This window comes from Haemaphysalis longicornis, unplaced genomic scaffold, assembly GCF_048455015.1.
Source record: "Haemaphysalis longicornis isolate Haplotype H1 unplaced genomic scaffold, Haemaphysalis longicornis Haplotype H1 scaffold_26, whole genome shotgun sequence".
Lineage (NCBI taxonomy): Eukaryota > Metazoa > Arthropoda > Arachnida > Ixodida > Ixodidae > Haemaphysalis > Haemaphysalis longicornis.
The window spans coordinates 3,374,817-3,398,941 of NW_027526319.1; the positions used below are offsets into that span (position 1 = coordinate 3,374,817).

General features: G+C 46.6%; 1 protein-coding gene across 10 annotated transcripts in view; it reads left to right on the forward strand.

Moving 5' to 3' along the window:
- The first annotated feature begins 12,073 nt into the window (after positions 1 to 12,073).
- LOC144172809 (uncharacterized) overlaps positions 12,074 to 24,125 on the forward strand; it is a 140,218-nt gene continuing 128,166 nt past the window's right edge. For all 10 annotated transcript variants that reach the window (XM_077701432.1, XM_077701426.1, XM_077701428.1 and 7 more), the window contains exons 1-3: positions 12,074 to 12,344; positions 13,524 to 13,570; positions 20,781 to 20,816. In XM_077701432.1, the coding sequence (XP_077557558.1) occupies positions 12,266 to 12,344; positions 13,524 to 13,570; positions 20,781 to 20,816 (162 nt within the window). In that variant the 5' untranslated portion in view covers positions 12,074 to 12,265. The remainder of the gene's footprint in view (positions 12,345 to 13,523; positions 13,571 to 20,780; positions 20,817 to 24,125) is intronic.

Below are 24,125 nucleotides of genomic sequence, written 5' to 3' on the forward strand. Positions count from 1 at the left end.
TGTACGTTCGAGAGTCAGCACATAGAGTTCCGAAGCAGAAGTAATGGCGTTCGGATCGGCTCAATGCTGGAGTTCGCGGGGGGAGGGTCGAGGTCATCGCGCATTGCCCAACATGCCGCGATGTACGTTCACTATGTCCTTGTGTTATAACTACGATTGATAGTTGTCTGTGGTTCCTAGTGAGATATAACTTCCCGGCTTTATGCATTCCTTTGAACAGATCAAAGTTAATTTTTTCAGAATATTTCGTAAAACAGGCCAATTCTAGCCGTTGCCTTCCCTCCTGTTTTAAGCTATTGTATCACATGGAAACAAGACTTGCTAATTATCTACGACTACGCCGGGGAAATAACAAATGAGGTCAAGTAAATGAAAATCAGCGAAATCGTAGGGTGGTCCTATAGATGTTCATTTTAATTTGTATGTGAATAGTTTTTTTGGTTATAATGCAGCGACTTCTATAACGAAGAAATCACATAGAATCCCACGCATATGTGCACACAATAATTCCCAATCGTTTACAAATGTACGATGAAATAGCTAATTCAGACAAGTAAATATAACACGTGGCAGGAAGGTAGTCGACTTAATTGCCATACGCAGTGGGACTTTTTGAAGTGCAATTGCCCTACTCTGAGAGCTGCGCAGCATTCGTGAGTTTCCCTTTCATCATCCTATGATATCACGAAACTAAGCAAATGAAAAGCATACGTAAAGTCTACGCAAATTATACGTGTCTGCTTTTTCAACATTTACTACTCGTTTCGAGTTACTGAACGTTCAGCCTAAACATCGCGAAAGCGCAAGCCCATTCGCCTCTATCTAAGCGAAGCGCTCGTCCGAAAGTCCTGATCTGTGTGATGTATACGTGTTATAAGGGCTCGCGCAAGCTATTCTTGGTTCAGATACATCATAACAGGGCTGGAATGGATCATTATTGCTCTCTTTAATTCGTTTACATTACAGAGGGTTTTCCCCGTTACTTTTTCCCCTACTGGTGCAGCGTCGCTTCCTCCTCTGACGCGGTTGCGAATTGCGGAGACCGTCGACATACATTCAGACAGACAAACAGCCCCCACACTGAGTCATAGCTGAAACTTCCTCCATACCCCCCCCCCCCCCCCCGCTACAAAGCAGGGTGTCGGGGCTAAATATTTTAAAGCGAAGCTTTTTACCTCTACCCCCAAGGGTTCTGTCGCGACAGTTGGTGTCAACAGAAAACTTCCGCGAACAATCAAAAGAAGTTGCTGCTGCCACGAGGAATTAAACCTGGAACGGATTGTGAAACGGAGCGACAGCCCGTTGTATTACCGATTGAGCTACAAGCCCACGTGGAGACGGGGGAGACAGATCGTGCACTCACCGAGCACACCTGTGAGTTTACCCCCTGCGTTCTCGCGAAATGCCCCGTGATAGCGACCCGCGACCTCTCGCGCCGCTGTGCGCTCCGCCCACAGCGCACGTAGCGGTCGTCTGCACGCCTTCTGCATGCGCTAGGAGTGATTAAAAATTAAGGGAAGCTCTCATTAACGCATGACATCTCACTTCTCCTCCGTCTCTGCCGTCACCGACAGAGGCGACGAGGTCGGCGGCCGAGACGTAGGGTGAGTGAGATCGCCTAACACCGGGTTTGAGCTTCCTTTCATTTTATATAAAAAAGAGTTTTCATTCATGTTCATCGCCAATACAACTCAACGTACCGCCATTCACGGATCATGCATTGATTTGGACTTCGCAAAGAATATCTCTTTGAAGTAATAAAGAGTGTGGATTTTACTTGTCTGTGGTTTCCCTTTTTGTAGAGCCACGGGTGTGAATTGAAGTGACGTCGCATGGGTAATCGTTGTCGGTGTTGTTTACAGCTTCGCTTTCCAACCACCTTAACCGTGTTTATTAGAGCGCATTTTTGTTCCTGTTTCTGTTTCATTCCATAAATAAAAGTAACGTTTCGGTTGAGCTCCGCAACAAAATAATAATGGTTCGCAGTGGTTCATAACGGTTCGTGTTTGCGCGCCTGAAAAATTGAGATTTTTAAACTTATGTTACAGAATATTGAGAGAGAGAGAGAGAGAGAGAATAAACATTTAAAGGGGTCCTGAAATACCTTCCGCCGATGCATGGATGTACATGTACCCAAATAAAGCAATGTATTTGCAATCTCCTCCCGCAAGAATTATGTTAAAGCGATGAGTATTAGCTGAGAAATCGTAAATCAAAAACCGCGCATTATCGTCGCTCCGCGTTTCCTCCTCCTTTCGACTTACTCTCCGCTGTTGACGGCGCGCAAGCCTTGCCTCCCATGATGCTGCGCTCCGCAGCGGTGACGTACTTCCGCTATTGCGCTGCTCAGACTGTCGTCTGCTACGGGCAAGCTTTGTTGACATCATGAATCCCGCACGCCGCTCAAGGCTGGAAAAGCGAACGAAAAATCTGGCCGCATGTATGCGGCGGCCTGGCCTTGCCCTTTCGCGGTGTACGTTGCTGGCGGCACATGACTTTTTATCGGCGGCGAACTCGCAGCCGCACGGGGAGGGTAGTGCGCTCGTTCCCTTGATGCTCCGCGCACTGTTTATCCAAAAAGCGCCGTATCAGATGTGGCCCCGCTGGTGCCGGGTCTTATTTTGTGGCGGTGGTAATTCCTGCCGGCGGCATGTGAAAAAGACATTTTAAGCCGATACTGAACCCGTGCACAAAACGCCAGTTCAGCTTGGGGCGACGCGTGGTGGAGAGCGGCAACGTTGGCAAAACATGCTGCGCCGCGGCTCTGAGCTTTCTAGCGCTGGAGCGAGCACCATTTCTTTGACAATATCAAACATCGGTTGCCCTGGCAACAAGGCACAAACCGCTCTAGAAGTCAGTTACGGTTGCGTGATCCCGGTTCAGCTTGGGGCGACACCTCGCGACATATGGGCAATGCAGGCATACTACTCACTCCCATTTGGAAGTGCGAGATGCGTTTGGCATTACAGGAGCCTCGATGGTGTGTGTTTTGTGGACGTCTTTGTTTCGCGATGAAATGCGACGTTGTGCTTCTGCGGGTGGATAGTGCTTCCCATGGTCTGGATTATCTTTCTCGAGCGGCGTACGACTCAACCTCGCATGGGGTATGTGCAGTGTGCGTGGCTAAAAGCCATCTCGGCTTGTGCGCCAGAGTTAAGTGACTTGCTGTTCGTCCCCGCAAAGCGCGCGCGAGGTGAGTACCGAATTTACGACGGGCAGGAGGCAACCCATCCTCTGTCAGTCGTGGTTCAGACTTTCAACGCATGTTGTGACGTTGTGTTCGTTAGAAACGCATCTCTGGATTGTTTTGAAGTTGAATAAAATGTATGCGTCAAACCCGGGCATTCGGCTCAGGGCGTTCTCTGCGATTGCACGAAAGAAGTGCCACGGGGCTTCAACGCTTTCTTTATGGAACGTACTCAGGTAACAGAATATCCATGTCGTGTTATGGCCGTGTTGCATTCAATACAAACGGTTAAGCGTTTGTTTTACACTTGTTTCGTTTGTCGTAAAATGCCCAAGCACTCCGGCACTCCGCTGGCAGATCAGCCGGCGAACTGCCGCTGAGCAGACGACTCATCTATTTGCCGGAAGTGCGTGAAAAAGCCGCCCAATAGCAGGATGTCTAGCTCATGACGAACATCTGGGAATCGATGATGTAGACATGTGAAGATGGCGGCGTCCAAAAACACGTAGGGAAGGGTGAGAAAAAAACGACAAACTTTGCAATAAAAGTGTGAGCTTTCCGCTGCGCGTAAAAGAGTAATACTTGGCACAGAGGACGTTGACGACCCAATCTAACGGTTGCGCTAGTTCATTTAGTGTGCTCAAAATGCCTTTCAGGGCCCCTTTAATAGAGCAAACGGAGGTGGCTGAGCCGTCACTCGGTGGGGTGGGTTCACCTCAGTCCAGGTACCCTTGGGCCTTGGCTGCAGCACTGTCACGGGTGACCAGAAAGATCTGCTAAGCGTGACGGGAGCTGGTCAGCACGCCCTCCCACTGCTCTGGGGAAGGTTTGAGATTGGGGGTAAGCGATGGGGCGTTTTGACAGGCTCACACCATGTGGTAGGTAATGTTAAGAGGGGGGCAGAAGCGACAAGTGAGGGTGTATTCGGTAGGGGAGATAGCGTGGAGGATGGGTGCGTTGTAATAGGTGTTTGTAATCGACGCCGGATGATTGCTTCCTCCTTGATTAGTTGAGGGTGAGGTTGAGGTAAAGTGAGGCTAAGGTTGCGATAATGGTGCCGGATGTCGTGGTAGTGTGATGAAACAGCGGGAGGTGGCGGAGGCTGGGCCGTGGGTTCTGTTCCTGAGGGAAATACCCGGTGTGGAGGTGCGCGGGCAGTGGCGTGATCCGCCTCATTTCTCTCCAGGGACGAGTGGCCAGGGGTACAGACGATGTACAGCTCGAGGAGAGGATTGATTGATGCCATTATGCGTAATGCGGAAAGTGAGATGCGTCCACATTGAATGTTACGGCAGGCTTGCTGGGAGTCTGTTATTATTATAAGGTATTCGGAGCCCGTTGTAGCGGCGATGGCTATGGCAATTTCGTCGGCAGTGGTGGTTGATGTCGAGAGAGTTGTGAGGGAGGTGAGAAGTGTGCCTTCTGAGTTTACAACCGCCAGAGCATGAGCCTGGCGTGAGGGGTAGAGGGCGTCGTCGGTGTAGCGAGTATTGGGTGAAAGTGGAATTGTGATCGAAGATGCTAAACCCGGGAGAGTCTTCTACATTGGTTGAATTCTGGGTGCACATTGTTAGGAATTTTTGATACAGTAATGTGGGACCGGATTAAAAATGGAATGCGCTGAAGAGCTTGTGAAGCAGGTGGGGTCGGGTATCCGAGGACCTGGAGGACGTGTCAGCCGATAGTGGTAAGGAGGAGTCTGGTGAGTTCGCTGTTGCGCTGAGCTTCCAGGAGTTCTTCGAGGGTATTGTGGATTTCGAGTTGGAAGAAACGACCGGTAGAGGTTTGAGCGGGGAGGCAAAGTCCAATTTTGAAAGCTTTTGGAATTAATATGTCTACTTTCTCCCGTCGTTTGGATTTTAGGGCGATGTATAGGGCGGAATATGTGATGAAACTAATTAAAAGTGCTTGAATTAGTCGAAGTGTATCGTCTTCTTTGAGGCCCTGACATTGGTTTGTGATGCGTTTGATGAGATGGGTGAGTTAGGTGACAGTGACTTGAAGCTGGGGAAGAACTGCAGCGCCAGAGCCATCTTGATAGAATTGGACTCCGAGTATACGAAGGGTGTGTACTTTAGGAATGGCTTTGGGACCGAATGTTGGAGCAGGATCGGGTATGGGAACTGGAGATTGCCCACTAGTGTGGGTGCGGAGGATGAGTGCTGACTTGCTGGGGGCACACGTGAGGCCTCGAGGTCAGAGATAAGCGAGAATGGTGTCGATGGCTTGTTGTAGGGTATCTCGTGTGCCAGGAGGTCCGGTGGTGGTCTAATAAAATAAATCATCAGAGTATAGGGCATGGTGGAGACCAGAAATGGTTTAAAGAGAGGTGGGAGCTTGAGGAGAGCGCTGTTGAAGAGGAGGGATGATATAAATGATGCTTGTGGGGTTCATTTGGGAGGGGTGCGAAATGTGTCGGATCGAAGTGATCCAATGCCAATGGTGGCAGTTCAGTCGGTAAGAACGGCCCGAACGTAGTTGTATGTACACGCACCGCACTGGGTTTCTCGAAGTCCCCCTAAGATGGCCTTATCTGTGACGTTGTCAAAAGCGCCCTTTACGTCGAAGGTTAAGATAGCACTGGGACGAATTTTGCTGAGGTGTTCGATGATTTGCTCTGTGATCTGTAGGAGGACATCTTTCGTTGAGAGGTGTGAGCGGAAGCCAAACTTGGTGAGGGAATAGGTCGTTATCTTCAAGGTGAGTAGTGAGGCGGGTGTGAACCATCCCTTCAAAAAGTTTACCGAGACAGGAGGTGAGGGAGATGAGGCGAAGATTAGAGATCTGGATTGGCTTGTCGGGCTCAGGAATTAGGGATATATCTGCGTGCCGCCATTGCGGAGGGAGGGTGCCGTTTGTCCAGTGGTTATTGAAGAAATCTAGTAAAGCAGTTAGAGAAGAATTGCCCAAGTTGCGGATAGTTTTGTTAGTTATACGGTCGTGGCCGGGAGTGGTGTTTTTGGTGAGACAAGAGACAGCTTCATCAAGTTCTTGCAGCGTAAAGGGAGCGTCAAGGGCAGGATTCGGAGCGCCGGTGTAATCAGCGTGGCAGAAAGGAGAGGTATTGCTGTCGGTACCAAAAGGGTGGTCGTGAGCTTTGTTAGTAGCTCATCATTCGAATGAGGATTGATGTGAAGAAGACGGCGGACGTAATTGTGGGTGACAGCTTTGGCGAGTTTCGACCCAAGAGGACTACGGAGGAGATGCCACGTGCGTTTACTGCTGGGTGTTCCTTGGAGCTGGTCGCAGAAGGTAGCCCAGGATCTTTGCGAAAGGATTCCCAGTCGGTGAGTGGGGCTTGACCGATGATAGGTTTGAGTGTGAGGCGGGGTATAGTGATACGGATAATGTCATGATCGCTGCCCAATGTGTCTTCCAGGCACTGCCATTCCAGGTAGGAAATATTATCTGAAAAGATGAGGTCGGGGTTCTTATGTCGTGATACACTGTTGCCCAGCCGCGTAGGGGTGATAAGGTCATTGCAGAGAGTGAGAACGTGCTGCTGAGTGGCGTTGAGTAAGGTTGCCCCTTTTTTTGTTGCATGATGATAGCCCCATGCGGGCTGCGGAGCATTGAAATCTCCTAAAACAATGAGAGGAGCGGTGCGACAGGTGCGAATGGCGTTGTGAATGAGGTGGTCGATGGCGGTGAGGGAGTTGGTTGGAGGGCTCTAGGTTTTAAAAATGAACAGGATTGTGCTCTTCGGCTGGGAGGGCAGAATTTCCAGAAAGATATGAGCGATGGGCGAGGCAATATCGTGTAGTTGGGTGGCGAGAGTCTTGGATAATTGCGTGGCGGTGCGGTGAGTCGGATCTTGAGTGTATGCTTCGGAGCCTCTGAGCTTTGGTGAAGGGGTGTCCGATTCTTGTAGGACCAAATGTCAGGTTAGTGTTGTTGATTATAATGACCGAGTTGAAAGCCTTTGCTGAGGAAAGAGCGGCAATTCTATTGGAAGATTGCAACCTCGGAGACGTTAGTCATCTGGAAGGGGGGTTATAGAGACAAGTTGCTCGTCGCTGCTCTGATCGATTTTAGGCTTTAAGGGGTGGTGGGTTTGTTCGAGTTCAAGGCAATCGAGACGGAGATGAGGTGATTGAAGCATCTGGGCGATAGAGGAGTGGGGTGGTTCTAGGGCTGTGGTTCTGGCAGTGATGGTTTCTCCGAGCTGGACGATTGATTTGGTAGTTGTGGCTAGTGTTTGTTTTACTTCAACAAGGGCTACTTGTATTTTCCAATGTATGAGTGCCGAAATCTCTTCAGCAGTGGTGATGGGTTGCGGAGGAGGAGCTGACGGGGAACATGAGGGCGCACATTGTTAAGCTTGAACATGATCTTCGTGCTGGCAAACGCGTTCGCTACTGCGAGTGCGTGATTCTTGTTCAAGGGCTTCGATGCGTCGTAGGTGCATCGCGTTTTGATTGCGTAGTTCTGTGAGGAGGCCATCGATGGCGGATGAAGATGAGGTGGCAGGTGTGTTCTTTGTGAGGACGGTAGTGCGGGTATTAGTGGTTGATTGCGTGGATGGAAGGGGAGGAAAATGTTGAGCAGTGGGAGCGCTACGAGCGCTCTGTGACCAGCTCACCGGTTTGGTAGTTCGGGCCCGATTTGTTTTGTCCCGAAGCTTGCTATTGTAGGTCGAGACCGGTGGCTGCACTGGATGTTTCCGCTTGACCACGGGAGGCGTTGGAATCAGGCGTTGGGGGCAGCCTTTGAAAGCGGTGAAGTGGGGAAGGTCACACAGCTTGCAATTTGGTGAGCATGGATGGTCATCGGTGGGATTAGGATTTCCGCAGCCGGGAAAGACTTGTTGGTCGGGGTGTGGGCAGACGTCCTGCCGGTAGGCCTCCTGCGCTGGAGTTTTGGCGACATGCAGCGCCCCTAGTGGCCGACGCCTCTGGGTAGTACCAAAGCAGACGACCCGTGCCGCCCTCCATGTGTTTTCAATTACAAGCCAGAGTGAAAGTTGGTTGTACTTAGTTTAATCACTTTGTGGCGCGTTTAAATGACTGCATACTGTATGAAATAGCCCTTAAAGTACTTGCAGAGGCTAAACAAAATAATATCCGCTAAAACAAGCCGATTTATCGGCTTTCTTTTGAGCGAGCTGTCGCGGTGGTCGCGGCGTGGGACGGTATCGCCAGGTCGGATGCTCTAACTTTCTAACGACTATTACCGTTCTTTCTTCTCGCGTGTGGTCGACAAAGGAAAGTTCACGAGTAGCATAAACGCGGAACGCTGCTCGGAACTGCTAAAGGTTGCTTCAGCGGGAGCATGCAAGCGAACGCAAAAATTGCGCAGACGACTCTGCTGACACTACTGGCCTGGCACCGCCTTGAAAACCAGTGGAAATTTTTTTTTGTATTTTCGCAAACTAAATGATTCTTGCCTAACGTTTTACGGGGCACGATTTACTAATGGCAGAGTACATGTATACTAGCGAGTAGGTGAGGCAATAGCGTCAAATAAACAAATTAAGCGCTATTAAAAGACGCAAAACAAGCACCAAATCGCACGCCCGCTGCCTGCAAAGATGTCTACTTGTATGTTTGCATAACATAACAGCCACATACACGGCGCGTGGCCCCACATATTTACATACGATCATCACTGACTTTGTTGGTTATCTTCTAGTGCAGGGGTCGTCGCTAACAATCTGGACGCCGACACGCCAATTTTGTCCTCAAATGGAGTTAGGCAGCGAGACAAGAACAGAGAATTGGTCGGTTCCAGTTGAATTGTCCCCCATCTTCACACTTCGCCAGATTATTGTCAAATATTATCGGCAATTCGCTATTTCTTTTTTTTTTTTGCATTCAAAGCCCCCCTCCCCTTCCCATCCGATTTGCCGTCCAGCCCTCCGCCGTGTCGGCTGCATGCAACTCGGCCCTACAATTCAAAGCGTTGCTGGCCCTCATTCTAGCCTATTAAGTGCGAACTGCGAATATATAATGCAAGAGCGTAATTAAGTAAAGTGAGAGCAAACAAGGAAAGGGAGCGGCCTCTAAGTTCGCCCGACCACCTTGTTTTACCGCTACTAATTTCGCAAATTCAAAACAGATTTCACGCTTCTGACGCTCGCTGCAGTTTGTCACTGAGACACGCAACAAAACGGCAAGCTAGCGCTGCACCATGTCTTCGTAACGGTGACGCAAACGAGCACTGTTCAATGAAAGTGCACGCATACCGCGCAGGTACGCAAAAGAGCGGCGCACCGCAGCAGACGAGCCAGCGGTCCGCCGGACTCGCTGGCGGACCGCTGTCGATCATCGCGATCATCGCCGATTGCGTCCCTGTTATTTTTTGATCGGCTGTTGTTGAAAAGTCCTTGTCACCTAGAGTATTAGTTTAAACTAGAAGTTTCACTTCAAATTTTACTTCATACGGGCACAGATCGGTGAACCTGCGAGTGGCAGAGCGCCGTCACCGTCCCGGCACTTTCGTCGGCGCTGAAACGTATTTAGCGCTGCAAAGCTTTTTTCCCTAATGCCAAGTTTATCGCCGGAAGAGACCGGACTAGCCGGGGATGGGCTGGTGACCATGTCGCAAAACAATCGGGAACAACGAGCTCATTTTGCTTCTGTCAACACTGAATCCTATAGCACCCGCGCAGCTTTGTACGACCCGGAAGTACTGCCCTGGAAGCCGCACGCGCAGCGCCCCCTGGGCAGCGAAGGAGGCCTATGGCCGACTTCTCCGCACAGTCGCCAGAACTGAACAGTTCTTCGAAAGGAGTGGCAGCGGTAGATGAGATTGCCTACTTTTACTGGACGTGCGGGCCTTGCAATGTGAGGAGGGCTGACGTGGTTCGATCCAGCATGCGTGAGTAAAGAAGGCGAGAAGAGAGAAGATTCATAAATATGAAGTTATGTTAAAAACATTCAGTGATACTTATTAATTTATTGAAAAGGGTGTAATAGCTCAACTGCACCCAAAAAATCCGAGGACACTTGAGCGCTCCTTCTTGTGTTGCTTTTGAAGGCGCAGCTCCAAACGACGCCCCAAGTTGTCACCCTGGACCCCAGAAAGTACGTGCGGGCAGTCCTCAACCTGGCATCCAGACGCTGTCGCAGATGAAAAATCTTCGAGGGCTATTTATTCTGGGGTGTCCATTGGGGTAAAGTATAAAGGTTTTATGTGCGAACACTCCAATCTTTTGGAACACTAGCGTGCGGCGCGCGTAGGCTCAATTATTGAGTATGCCGCCTTGGTCTGTGGCCCGGGCACTGAAAGTCGTATGAATAGTTCTGAGGCAATACAAACTCCGGCTGTGCGCCTGGTTACTCACTTATACAGCTGTGATATTACCGTTTTTAAAACGCTTTGTCTCATGGAGCGCTCCAAAACAGCAGTGTTTAATCTCAAATCATGTTGTACGAACGGAAGTAGCGAAGGACCAACATCAGTACCTTCAGCCTCCCACGTATACATTCAGGTGTAGAGATAACCGCGAGAAAATTGGCGAATATTTATTGCGAACACCGACATTGGAAGGGTCTTTTTCAAAAAAAAAAAACTATTAAAGATAGGAATGCGCTGCCGGACACTATCGCTTCCGCCTTTGTGAAATGTTTTCAGGTGCGCTCTGGAAGCACTTCCTTACAAGCGCAACATGACGTGCAGCTGTTTCCATTAGGTTGAAGCTCTAACCTGCTGCTATCGCTGCTATCGCTGCTAATCGTATGTGCTTGTGTTCACGCCAACAATTGTAGTTTTTCTTCATTCTTATGCCGTAAAATATGTCTTTATTCATGCACAATACCCCCTACGACTATGCCGTAGGACTAATTTTGGCATTAAACAAATAAATAAATAAATAAATAAATAAATAAATAAATAAATAAATACGGTCAAACATGCCTGCATCGCACGCAGTTGCACGCGGCAATCACGCGGGGAGTTCAGCACTGCGCCTATCGACACAGACGGTCAGAGTATGGGAGCAGACACCAAGCCTGCTGAAGGAGAAAGGGCTCCAGCGAGACGAAAGAAGATTATAGGCAAGAGATTCGACAGCAATCTCCCACCTGACTGCATGGAAATAGAAAGAAATCCTGAAATACCTGAACTTGCCACAGCAACCAAAAACCGAAACCATTTTTTCCGTGTCGCCCCTCAACGAAATAATAAATAACGCTGCATTTTCGTTTTCGTTCCGGCTAAAATATCGTTTTTTTTTCTTTTTTGCGTTCCGGTTTTTGTTTTGTTTCGATACACTGCTACATATGTAGGGTTTGTGCTGCCATCATGCGTTTTCTTTCTTCTCCGCTGCTACGGTCGTCCGTTCTCTTTTTCGCTCGACGCTTACCCTGCACATCGCTCCGTTCTGCCGCATTCGTTTTGTCCATGGAGAGGCGTCCGAGTATATTGGCGTGTGTCTACGCCCACCGACATTGTGCGGCCATCCCCGCAGTGCTCGCGCAATACCACTTCTTCTTAGGAAGGAAACCCGGTGCAAGAATAGCCTCCTGTTTACAGACGTCGGATTCGTTCCGCGCATTATTGTCGGTCTGCTTGCGGAACTCAGCCTTACATTCCTACTGACTTTTCTGATTGGCGTTCTATTCGCATGCTTGAATGTCCCCCAGGTTTAATCACTTGTTGCACGTTTGCTCACCCTCCTCCCTCAGAGTTGACCATTTGCCCTTCGCAATTACAACCTGAGCCAATTAGCGTTGCCCAGCATGGGATCATGTTACCTTGCTCTTGACGTTTTCAGCAATACAAAACATGGTACCTAATAAACAAGCGTTAACTTCCATTTGACGCACGTGTACACGGGCCTCGAAATTGGTTCCGCGTAAATGACATGAACAAAGCTGCAGCTGCCCAGAGGAAGTAAAGTTGCACGGGAAGGTTAAATGTCAGCTTTTTGACTGACAGGCCACGTACGCTCGCACGCCGCTGTTGAGCCTCGTACAACGTGGACTGATTGAAAAAAAAACCTCGTTCTTTTCGAGAGTGTTCTGAAGCCGCAGTGGCCGGTGGCGTAGCGGGTAGAGCTTCGCGACACCTAAACCTAAAGCTGGTTGGGTGCAGGGAATTCAACTCTAAATTAATACAAGTGATTTGACACCCACCATGTACTACCGAAAAAAATCTTTCGTGTTCTTCTGGACAGCCCTTGTATACACCTCCTCCACATTTCAGCAAGTATCTGGTAAGTCGTGATATGAATTTTTACCTTAATATTAGGAATTTACACATTCTATCAGAGCAGCCACTCATATACCAATTGGGGTCAATTAACTTCCCCTAGAATTTTAATTCCTCAATCATTCCGCTGTAGAGGTCACAGCTAAGAAATTGCCTCTTCTGACGCAGCGGCGTAGTTTCGTTAGGTTATACCGATTTTCCCATAAATAGTTAGCTCTGTGAATTTCAACAATTTTACAAAGACCTTCGACTACTCGTAAGTTTGCATGTTTTTTGCGCAACACCAGGATTATTGAAGCCAGCGAACTAGTATGTCAGACACACCATGCCCTCTAACGAGTAGAGCTATGGTGTTAAGTAAACAAAGCAATGCTCGATATGTAAGCACCCTAAAACTATTAAGAATATGGTTCATTGGAACAGCAAACCCATTCTCTTTCCAGTCTAGAAGTAAAAACGCTTATGATCTTTGCAGAAATTGCGATTGTATGACCATTTCCCTATAGTTGCTTTATTAGGGTAAGTCATCCTCATAAAACGCTTAACGTCTTTAAAGATAGATTTAAACTGCATATTTGAAATATTTTTGAACATCTTGCAACGGTTGGCTGGCGAGTGTCACTTAAGAAGTGCCTCCTATGGAACAGATGGCATAAACTAATTGCGTCATTCCCGCGAATACCATTATGAAAAGCGCCAGGCCGGCATAATAGCTGCCTGCGCAGTAAGTAATAGTTTGAGAAATTCATAACAACACGCTTTTGAACAGCAAATACACTTTGCCCTGCTATCTTAACCATTGTTTTTACTTTCGCAGAGAATATGTAATCTTTTTCATAATGTCTGGGCACTTAAGTTTAGTTTGTAGTACGCATGTGACGAATAAAATTAGTTGGGAGTATAGCGTAGTCCAATCAGTTTCTCCCGCGATTTTCTTTGCTTTTCTGTTCGAAGATGTTCAACAAAAACAAAAATCGATCCTTCTGAACCTTTTTGCACCGGCTAGACAAGCAGACTGAATTCCACCTGGATTTTATATTCATAAAGCGCACGCAATTCTCCTAAGAAGCCCATTTAAAACCTCTGCAGGTGTTCAGTTGTACTCCAAAGCACGCAGTTCCATACTTCACAGAAAACAGAAATATTGGTTCTTTCTTATACCTGTTATTTTCTTTGTTTTCAGCTTCCTGTACGAGCGTTACCTTGCCGAATATACTGGATCTTCGAAATGTAAGTGCTTTAAAGATATGCTTTGGGTTTAGAGGCTTTGTTGAAAGCAATAGCAGACGTGTTGCAACCAGCGTGCGGAATGTTTTCATTAAAAATTTTGTATTTCCCATGCTGGCAAGCTGATATTTTTTATTTCATCCAAGTAACCCACATAACGTTTGTGTTTCGGATATGTTACATTCTACAGACTCGTGATTGCAACTTAAATTTAGGATGAGTATCTATACGTCATTTGCGACCAAGGCGGCTGCATTCCTGATGGAGGCAAAATGCGAAACCACCCCTGTGTTCGAGATTTAGGGGTGCGTTAAAGATCTTGAGGTGGAAAAATTTAATCCAGGGACCTCCACTACGGCTCGCATCATCGCGTGAGCAGCGTCGGCGCGTTAAACGTCGTATTCAACCCATATTTTGCTCCTTATGGCTTCTCGAAAGTCGATGTTTTGCAGCAGGTTCAATTATATCGTTATATTGTTGTTTTCCTTTTTCACAATTACATCGTAATAATGGTACCTTAACTCTTTCAAAAGGCCACTTCTCAGAATACCATCATAGGTGGCAGTGTGCCGTTGTATTTGGAAAAGCTCGCCAGCAGACCTGCCTCCGCTGCCGTTTCCATCTTGCAACTGGCTAACATTGGTGCTTGGGCGAGTTGTTGTTCCACAAGTTTTAATGCACAGCGCAAACAATTGAACTCCCAGCGCGTATGCCAGATGTCACAGCAATAAAATTCAGTTGTTGGTCCGGGATTGTGTCGTGCTTTCCCTATCGTCGACGTTCTTGTTTATTGAATGCGCTGTGAATGCAAGATAAGAGAACATCATGAAAAGTTATTGGGATCACAGAGCAGGAAAGGGAAATTAAGCTTTTGTTCCCCCCCCCCCAAAAAAAAAAAGCTGCGTGTAATCCCCAACATGATAGATACGTGTTAACCCACTAGAGCAGTGGTTCTCAGCCATGACTGCCCCGGGGACCCCTTCTGGGCTTGCGAAAGTGATGGGGGACCCCACGATGGAGCACATGTTGATCGGTGTCATATAATGTCAAACAATTTGTACTTGCAGCTTACGTTGCCCGCACACTTATCCGATGCCCGCCTTTTATGCTTGACGCTAATGGCGATGCGCATCATATGTTAAACAATTTGGCCTGGAATCTTAAACACCTATATTCTGCCTCTTTTCTGTCTGTTTTTTTTTCCTTCTCATAGCTGGCGTGTTGAGCAAATAACAAAAAAAAAACAGATCTTAAAATATGTGCTACGTGGAGAAATTACACGTACAGTCTTTGTGAAATTTTTGGGGGCGAAGCCGGAAACGCGCAGGCTGCGAAAAATTCAATGTGTAAGCTTACGTCCCGAGCGAGGCTGAAACGTTTTATGCAGGAAAGCTAGAGAAAACACCTTTTTTTCGTACTGCCTTAAAATATTTTTGTCACATTTAAAGGTAAAGCCGAATATTTAAATTCTTTATCGGCGAGAAGGCTTAGGATTTGCCCACAAAATTTTGACAAAGGGTGTACATGTAATGCGGCGAAGCCACCTTTTTGCATTGCAAGAAAGGGCTGGCAAAATCGAGAAAAAAAAAATGGCGGGAGTAAACGTTTTGAGGGAGGCTTCACGGACCCCTCAAATGCTCTCGCGGACCCCCTGGGGTCCGCGGACTCCCGTTTGAGAACCACTGCACTAGATAGAGCCTTGCAAGGCCATCGCATTACACTTCACACAAGCGGACTGTTTCTGGGTCGTTATGGTCAGCTTGTTTGTTATTTGTGTTGCTTAACGTTCCAGTATAGATCCCTCGTTTTCAAATTAAGAATGCATAGTACTAGGTGCCATAGATGTCTGTTTTCCCTCTACCTTTTTAGGGAGATCTTCCTTCTTCTTGGAGAAAGTGCTGGCATCTCTGTAATGCATAAAATTATTGCAGCTAGCCTCTAGCTTTACTCGCTGAAGGTTGTGCTAGGTCGGATGTTATTTTGAAGGCAATATGTCTCCCGCTGCCCTAGAAATGACATGCTCCACACGTGATGGAGCAGACGCACCTGCGTTGTGGTTGTCTTATCGCTCATGTCATTGTTAGGTCGTACAGACGTCAGTGGGCGCCTCCGTGACATCTTTAGGACTCAGCAAACGTTGCACAGCGATGCACTTCTAAGGGAACCTTATTTGTTGGACGTTTTCAGCTATAACAGCATTGCTAAAGGATATCACATTGTAGTAACTACACTTTAACACAATCGCTTCGTTCCGCTTCTGCGCAGCACACAGGATTTACCAATCCATGCAACGAGCATTGATTATAAGCGGAATGAGGATTTAAAAATTACGATATGGTTCAAAAGTTAGCTCTGAACTTTCGCATCATGCAAATGTAGGGTTGACTTTTAGTATTTCGGAGTGACACACAGCAGACCCCCATTATGAGTCCGATAATGTGAAATCTCGTTGGTATCTTTAGCCGAATTCGCTTTTTTAGCAGCGTGCATTGGTTACTAGAGTGCATTGCAGGAAGCTGAAACAAGGGATTTTATTAGGCTGCTGATGACTGGTGTCGAAGAATGACTTTACTCACATAAGGTTTGCAGATTTCGGTGACTTTGCAGGAGTAGTAACCCTGTATTATGTTACTTCCTGTAGCTGTGTAGGGCTGTTGCGTTACGCGGATTAGAGAAGGGGCTCAGAACCAACGTCGGCAGCGGAGTGAGGACAGCGCCGCCGGAGCCTTGTGTCATACTGGGGGTGGATCTAACGCGCAATTTTGTTTTGCTCACACAATAAAAATACCAAGAAGCGACACTGAAACACAGTCAGCTCGCCACAATAACGTACCAATAAAATGAAACACCAGGAGGATGGAACAAAATCACGTTTGCTTTCCAACGTTGGTACATTGTCGACAATGCTGACGGTCACCCTGGAAAAAAGTGGTAGCGGTACACATCGCGTGACGGAACCAGACCACTCACCGCGCTGTCTGAGTGGCTAGGGCGCTGAGCTGCTGAGCCTAAGGACGTTGGATTTATCCGGACATGGTGGCTGTTTTTGATAACGATGTAAATCGAAAACGCCCGTAGGTTGTGATTTCGGTGCATGTTAAACATGCCAAGACGGTCAATGTTATTACGCGAAAATCAACTGTGACGCGTAGCATTGCCAATGTGTAGCTTCAGTGCATTGAACCCCAAATGAAATAATCACAAAACCCCAGCGGCGTAGCAGCAGCGGCAAATTTGCTGAATGACGGTATTGCACTCTTCGGGCGCAACAGAATAAAACCATTATACAGAATTGGCATCACCAAACACTGTATTTAGCAGAGAAAACATATTTTCGTGAAAAAAGCACTGAAAGAAATCGGTCGCCGTCTCGCCCTGCGAAAATGTATGGCCAGCAAAGCTGCTGTACACCACCACAAATTGTGATGGCGGAAGGTATGAAATGTTTCCCGTCGTCTCGGCGGGCTTGACTCTTGCGCTCGGCTAGTGTCACTACATAAGGGCACAGAGTTTCGGAACTTCATTCTCCTATTTGTCCAAGCCGCCTCCACGATCATTTGTCATTCGCATTACGTGACATTTGCTTGTACTGTGATGGTTCATGGGAGCCGCCATTTTGATTTTTATGCGTTTTAGCCGGTCAAGTCTGGTATGGGCCCTATTCCCGACCGCAGGAAGTAGCAGGAAATTCGTCAAGGTTTTCGCGTAAGCACGACGAAGCGATCAGTGACGTAATGCACCTATAGCTATGACGACATGCACTGTAACTTGACGCTTCACTCACCAAGATCACAACAAAGGTATCAAATATTGCGCACAAAAATATAAAAGCACTTGGTATGTGCTCTAAAACTTAAGACGGTAGCTGAGGCGGGCAAGAGAAACACATTTTTGGAGGTCAAACTTGGCGTCAACACCAGAAGGCGATCGAGTAACGTTGATCCAAAAGCGAGCGAAAGGCGGATGGTGAGCTAAACAACATCACACATTTTTTTTTACTGTGTCTATTTATATCTTTCAATCGCTTTTAGTAACATAGTTTGGTTCTCTGCTTCAATGCAGTTCTTGTTGCGTTATCAGTTTCCCGCCTGCCACCACCCTCACGCTATCGGCTGCTGCTATGTTACAAGTTTATGGCGCGATCACACAAAAAGACGGCAGCGAACATCGCTTGTATGACGCCTAAGTGCAGCGAAGCGCTACGCCTGATAACCACGGAGCGTACCGATGTCGCCGATTCTCTCATTCATCAAGCTGAACTTCAATTAGCGCTGTAATGAACAAAAGAGTCAATTTTCTTTGTTATTTTTCTATTGAGTTCCATCATGTGACCCAGCAGCTTACTAGGAGTGTGGAAAAATGCCACGGATTGGGTTCTTTTTGTCATGGAGAGGCTTGTACTGCCATCCTATGTTGCGGTTAGGCCAAACAAATAATTTTGTTTTATTGCCACTCATAAAAGCAAAATAGTACCCGTTATTTGCGCGCTCCTTCCAGCCTTGGTCGTCCAGCCACACTCGTCCAGCTTTGCCTTCAAATATAACCCGCAAACATTTTCTTTACCAGGAACACAAGGTGGAGACGCCTTATTATCCGTTTGGCGGTGTCGATGGTTATTTTATGTTTTTGTAAACGAATTCTGAGATCTATTCCGTACGCCCTATTCTGTACGCAAGCGCTCGGTGTCTTACACCTTGGCGGCTTGGTGTTTTCACCCACAGATATGAAATCGTTGGGGAGTAGAGGTATTCAACTTTGCTGTAAAACATTGTGTATATGAACGCCACTGTCGTCTATTCTTAAATATTATTGGCTGCATTTCAGCGACTGATCCCGTCAGTTGCAGAATTACGTGGGTGTAATCCATTAAGCACCTTGCCTTCCGACTGTATATTTGTCTTGAGGTTCAACAAGCAGACCCGTTTGCTAGTCAACTCATCCAACCCCCGTTCTCCAGCAGCACATCATTAAAAAACTGGTTTTACAACGAAACAAAAAACTCCCACCTCCCCTCGCGGGAACCCCTGTGTAGATGCGACGCATAGGGGGTTCACGTTGCAGCGTTGGACAGCGGAGGAACGGCGCCGGAACGATGGAGCGGAGCGGCGCAGGCACCGCCTTTTTTAGCGCGCATAACGATGAGGGGACGCGCCGGCGCCAGTGCGTCTGCCGCGGCTATGACGCAACACAATCCAACACAATCCACTTTAATCAAATCGAATCCAATCCAATGCCCCTCGCGAGAGAGTGTTCGCTATCGGAGAGGAGAGGGGGTGAGCGGCGGAGAGCGCAGCTCGCGCGGCGAGGAGAATGGGGGAGGGGCGGACGCCGACGACAACGCCGACGACGCCGGATGCAGGGACAAGGCGAGTGAATGAGATGCCGTCGCATTTAAAAGTGTGCCCATAAAGGAAGAACAAGCGCTGTGGTTCGGGATGTGTTTTCTCTTTCTTGCAGCAAAAGCAACCGCACTTCCCGAACTTCCACTGCACATTTGAAAGTACGCATCACGAGAAGTCTGGTGGTTGCAAGGTTGCTGCAAGTCCGCCGGAAACTTATAGTCTGAAAAAAGTGAACATATACCTCCCTCAGATGTTATGTTTTATTGGCAGTGTTTTTTTTTTGTATTTGCAGAATGACCTCTGGGTCTTTCTCAAATTTCGCTGTCGCATAGTGGCCTTAGAGCTTGGAGTTGCGATTTTTCTCATCCCAAAAATCAAGCTTTTTATTTACAACTCTCTTTTTTTCCTCAGACCTTTATTACTGCTTACTTGTGTGGGGCAACACAACAAATGGCAACATTAGCAAACTGTATTTACTGCAGACGAAAGCTGTGGGAGCAAAAGCAAACTCGACGTATGATGCGCGCACAGTACCACTCTTTGAAAGCGTGAATATCAGTCGTGTTACACATTTAAATAATGAAACACCAACTCAACAGTATCACATAGAAAGAAAAAATGCAGTTGTTATTTTTTAGAGATAGCAAACTTAACACCCCACAGACACAGCCATAATACGCGCCATGCAGAACCATGGCTTCTTGCAAGGGTTAAGGCTTGGGCGAGTTGGTGCATGAATCTCGCAGAAATAGATTAATTATCTGTCCCTCAATAGTACAGCAAGTGTTTGTAAAGATAAAATAACCAGAGAAATAATTGAAGCCGCAGAAATATTGCGCAGAAAAGATAAATGCGTTAGCGTTCCTTCCTTGTCCCTCTCGCAGAAAGAGATTAATTATCTGTTCCTCAATAGTACAGCAAGTGTTTGCGGCACATTGCGTCGGTGAAGCGTGACGAGCGGCTTCGTATCTCCTTCTATCGTGAAATTTTCGGTTTTTCTTGTGCTTTTGACTATTGGCATATATATGTGAAAAGCCAAGGAATAAACCTCAGTTGTAAGTCAGCGCTCGTGTTTGTCACTTCCTTCTTCTTGTGCCTTGTCTGAGTTTGCGCTGTTCCCCTTTTATAATCATGGCTTCTTCCCATCCCGAGAACAGATTATGGCAAGCGGCTGCTGTGTAACACTTTGCCTACGTTTTTAAACTCGCGTAACCAGTGATTTGTAATTTTTGTTCTCTGTTGGTCGTGCTACATATGTTGATAAATTTCGAACTGCGTGTTGTCAGTATTTTTCGTTGCCTTAGGTGTCATGTCATATTATTTTGTGTTTTTTCTCTGCAGGTGGTCAGTATTTCTGTACCGTTGGGCGGGGGTATTTATGTTTTTGTTGTATGCCCCTAAATACGGTGGTGCTGCGGTATTGCTAGCTAATTTTACTGTATAAATGTGATTTTTACACATGCGCTGTCTGCACTACAATTTGAATGTATACGTTTTACATCACGTGCATATTAGTGGCACGGACCACGTCAAGCCGCTTTATTGGCTTTTTGTGCGTGCTCCCGACATTTGTAAGAGTGTGGATGTCAAATAAATAGGTAGATAGATAGATAGATGGATAGATAGATTGATTGATTGATTGATTGATTGATTGATTGATTGATTGATTGATTGATTGATTGATTGATTGATTGATTGACTTCAAATATAAACTATGAAAGGGGCATTAGATAGACATTACTCGGTAAAAAGTTATTATTTGTCACCCATAATATTCATTTGGAAAAAGAAATGTTTTCCCAATTTATTACGACAATTTCTCGTTGTGAAAAGTAGGCAGCGGTGTTGATAAATTTTACTTTATTTTGCAGTGCCTCGTCATTCCCGATGACCTTTGCTCAACGCCCGTAAGCTCAAATTTCGTTTCTTCAGCGCTTTAATATCCCCACAGTATTTTTTGTGCTCGGTTTGGTGATTTTTTCTCCAAATCGAAGAGGTACAGATTTACTTTTATTTTAGTACATAAAAGCGTGTCCCAACCTACACCTGTTTTATGGTTGGTCATTTTCTGCATTATCAAGCATATCACAAATCTTTTCTGTGCTGTCAACCAATATATAGATGTCAGTCTTGTCTTGTATATTAGGCAAATTTATGGTGTAGGGAAAAAGCGCCTTCCCGCACCTTGAACCCTCTTAAATAGTTCCAGAGAATCAACAAGCTTCCTCACGGTATCATTGAATCAAATGGAGGTTAAGCTTTACAATACGTCCATTTTCAAAACCCGACACGTCAATGCGTACACTAAAGGTATTTAAAGCGAAGGTAGATTGCTCCGGCTGCGGTACTGAAATTTTGTTGCTGAAAGAGCCCGGAATGTACCTGCCCCACGTATTCAATTCGTTCTTCTACAATTTCCCGAGTTCTTTAACGAATTAAGCTGCGAACACATATTTCAGCCTTATCGTGAAAAGCTAAGGAAACGGCGCAGTTAGAATAAATGTAGTAAAGCGTCGCAAAGCAGAATAACACATGTTAACGCAGCATCACATAAACAAGAAGAGAATTCGAATGTTCTCATGGTTTGAAGCGCAACGAAGAAAGACGGACGGCGAAGAAGAGTAGACAGGACAGGCACTACCTGTGTACTCTGTGTTCGCCGTCCGCGTTTTATCGTTGCGGTTCAAACCTCGCGAACTACTCACCAACTAGCCCAGCTGGACGTTCTACTTAGAATACCAGTGTTCTCGTAAAAACTGCGCCGTATAGATTAATTTTACTGACATAACAAAACCATTAAGTGTATTAGAATAAACGATTTTAAAGGAATAGAAAATGAACATATAACAATTTTATTCTGCCAAATATTTAAGCTTCTTTCGTATCTTTGGAATCAACCGTAACATTCCCTTTGGGATTTTTTGAAAGTTTAGGATATCGTGGCAGTCAGAGGTTTATGTGCCCCATAAAGAACAACTTGATGCATGCTTTGGCACTTTATGCCGTGTGAATTTCCTGTTAAAATATAAAAATGTGGAAATCGTTTGTGGAAGGGTGGTTACGACATTTAACAGATGTAAACAAAGTACATTCTCCACAACACTGTGGTGAAATCTAAAGGTTATAAAGATTGATATGCATTAAGTTTGACACCTTTTTATAACGAACATTGCTTTAGAGCGGCGTTCTTCTGGAGCAAATCTGTGGATGGCTTTGGTGCTGTAGAATTTTAGCGCCTGGTGGTATGATTTATGGGCGAGTGTGCCTAAGCGATTCAAGCGTGTAATAGTGGCGGAAGTGTAAGAAGTCTGGCACGTGGTGAGAAAAAATTGACGAATCCCACGCAGAGGTGCGAATAGACGAGAAGCAAAGAAAAAATCCCGCTATCTCTACGAAGTCAGTGAGGATGAGAAGGGCGAAGCTAAAATGCTTATCGGTAAAACCGTGAAACATTCGCCCACGTATCATATAAAGACTCGACGCGTCAAGCTTTCCACCACTCCGTTGACAACCCCGTCGACGACGTCGACGTTTGTGGTGATTATGTAGGGCTTGTTTGGGACGATGAGAATCTCCATGGGTAAGTTGGCAAATTCGGCGTGTGACATTTTGGCCACCTTGGCCGTCGCCTTCTGCAGAGCGTCTTGTGTCGCGTACCCCCGGTACGTGCCTTCAGCTTGCAGGCGACGAACGACAACCTCTTCTTCGTCCTCTCCTCTTTGTTGGGTAGCAATGAACGCGTTGAACGTTTTGACCTCTTCGGCAAATCTTTGGTTGGCCAATCCCTAGGGAGATGCTGCCACAATCATCATCATTCCGCCATGTATGGCAGCAACGAGGGACGGGACAGGCCCGGAGCAAGAGTCTTGAGCTCGCAGGCCACGAACGGCAACCTCTTCTTCTTCCTCTACTCCTTGTTGGGTAGCAATGAACGCGTTGAACGTTATGACCTCTTCGGCCAATTTTCGGTTGGCCAATCCCAAGGGTGATCCTGCCACAATCATCATCAATGTGCCGTGTGCAATGTGCCTTGTACGGCCGGGACAGGGCCCGAGCAAGAGTAGATTCGCCCCTAAAACATGCATGCCGATCGAATTTGTACCTCAGAAAGTGCTTGTCGGGATATTCAAGCAAAGTTTATATTTGCTGACTTCCGGCGTCGGTGGTTACATACGCCGAAACGCGTTGCGGCAAAGCCAACTTTATCCGCATGCTGTAATGACTACAATGGTAATGCCGATGACTCCCTTTTAGTGTTTGGCCCGTACCCATTTGGGGGAATCGGCCCAGCCAAAATGCCTTTCGGAAAACCAACTTTACGCACGTGCTCTTCGGACGCAGCTCTCGCTTGCGCCCCAGGATCACCCGTTATTATGATGGGTGTTGTCATTCTGGTCAGGGAAGCGATGTTTGAAATTTATTCTTCCGAACTGAGATTGGGATGACCTTGCAGTCTTTAGCAATTAAAATGACTCTCTTAACCAGCAAGATATGAAAAATGGCGCTGCTGCTGGTGCGGGAAACATCAGGGTAACTTACCTATATCACGCCACAAGGGGAGCCAATCAGCGTCGTCGGTCTCGGTTCGCCACATTGCCGCGCAGGCCACTCGGTCTCCTCGGGAATTCATTCACGTTTTATTTATTTATTTATTTATGTATTTAGGTAATATTGTATTATTTATTTATTTATTTATTTAATATACCCTCAGGGCCAGAAGGCATTACAGAGGGAGAGAGGCAATATCAAACACAAAATATTTCCTAATTATACAATGTTAGCTATGTAACAAACAAAACAAGTACAGTAAACAGTAATTAGAGGCAGGTAAGTACAAAACATTCTTAATATACAGTGTTAGCTAAGGTGTTTTTGAACAATACTGGATTTTGTATACAGGCAATGGAGTCGGGAAGGTAGTTCCAGTCTGTGGCTGTTCGCGGGAAAAATGACTGTGAGAAAGCGTTATTCCGCGCATGGGGTATCCTGACTTTATTTGAGTGGTCTAAACGAGCAGAAATGTAATTTGGCGCTTGGATGAATTCGCTGCGTAGTTCAGGGTGATATATTATTTTATGGAAAAGACACAGACGAAGAACTTTACGACGAGACGCTAGACATGGCATGTTAAGGCTCACTTCCTGTGTGTGACACGGGCGGTATGGTTATAATCGGATAGTATGTAACGGGCCGCGTTAATCTGAACTAATTCTACT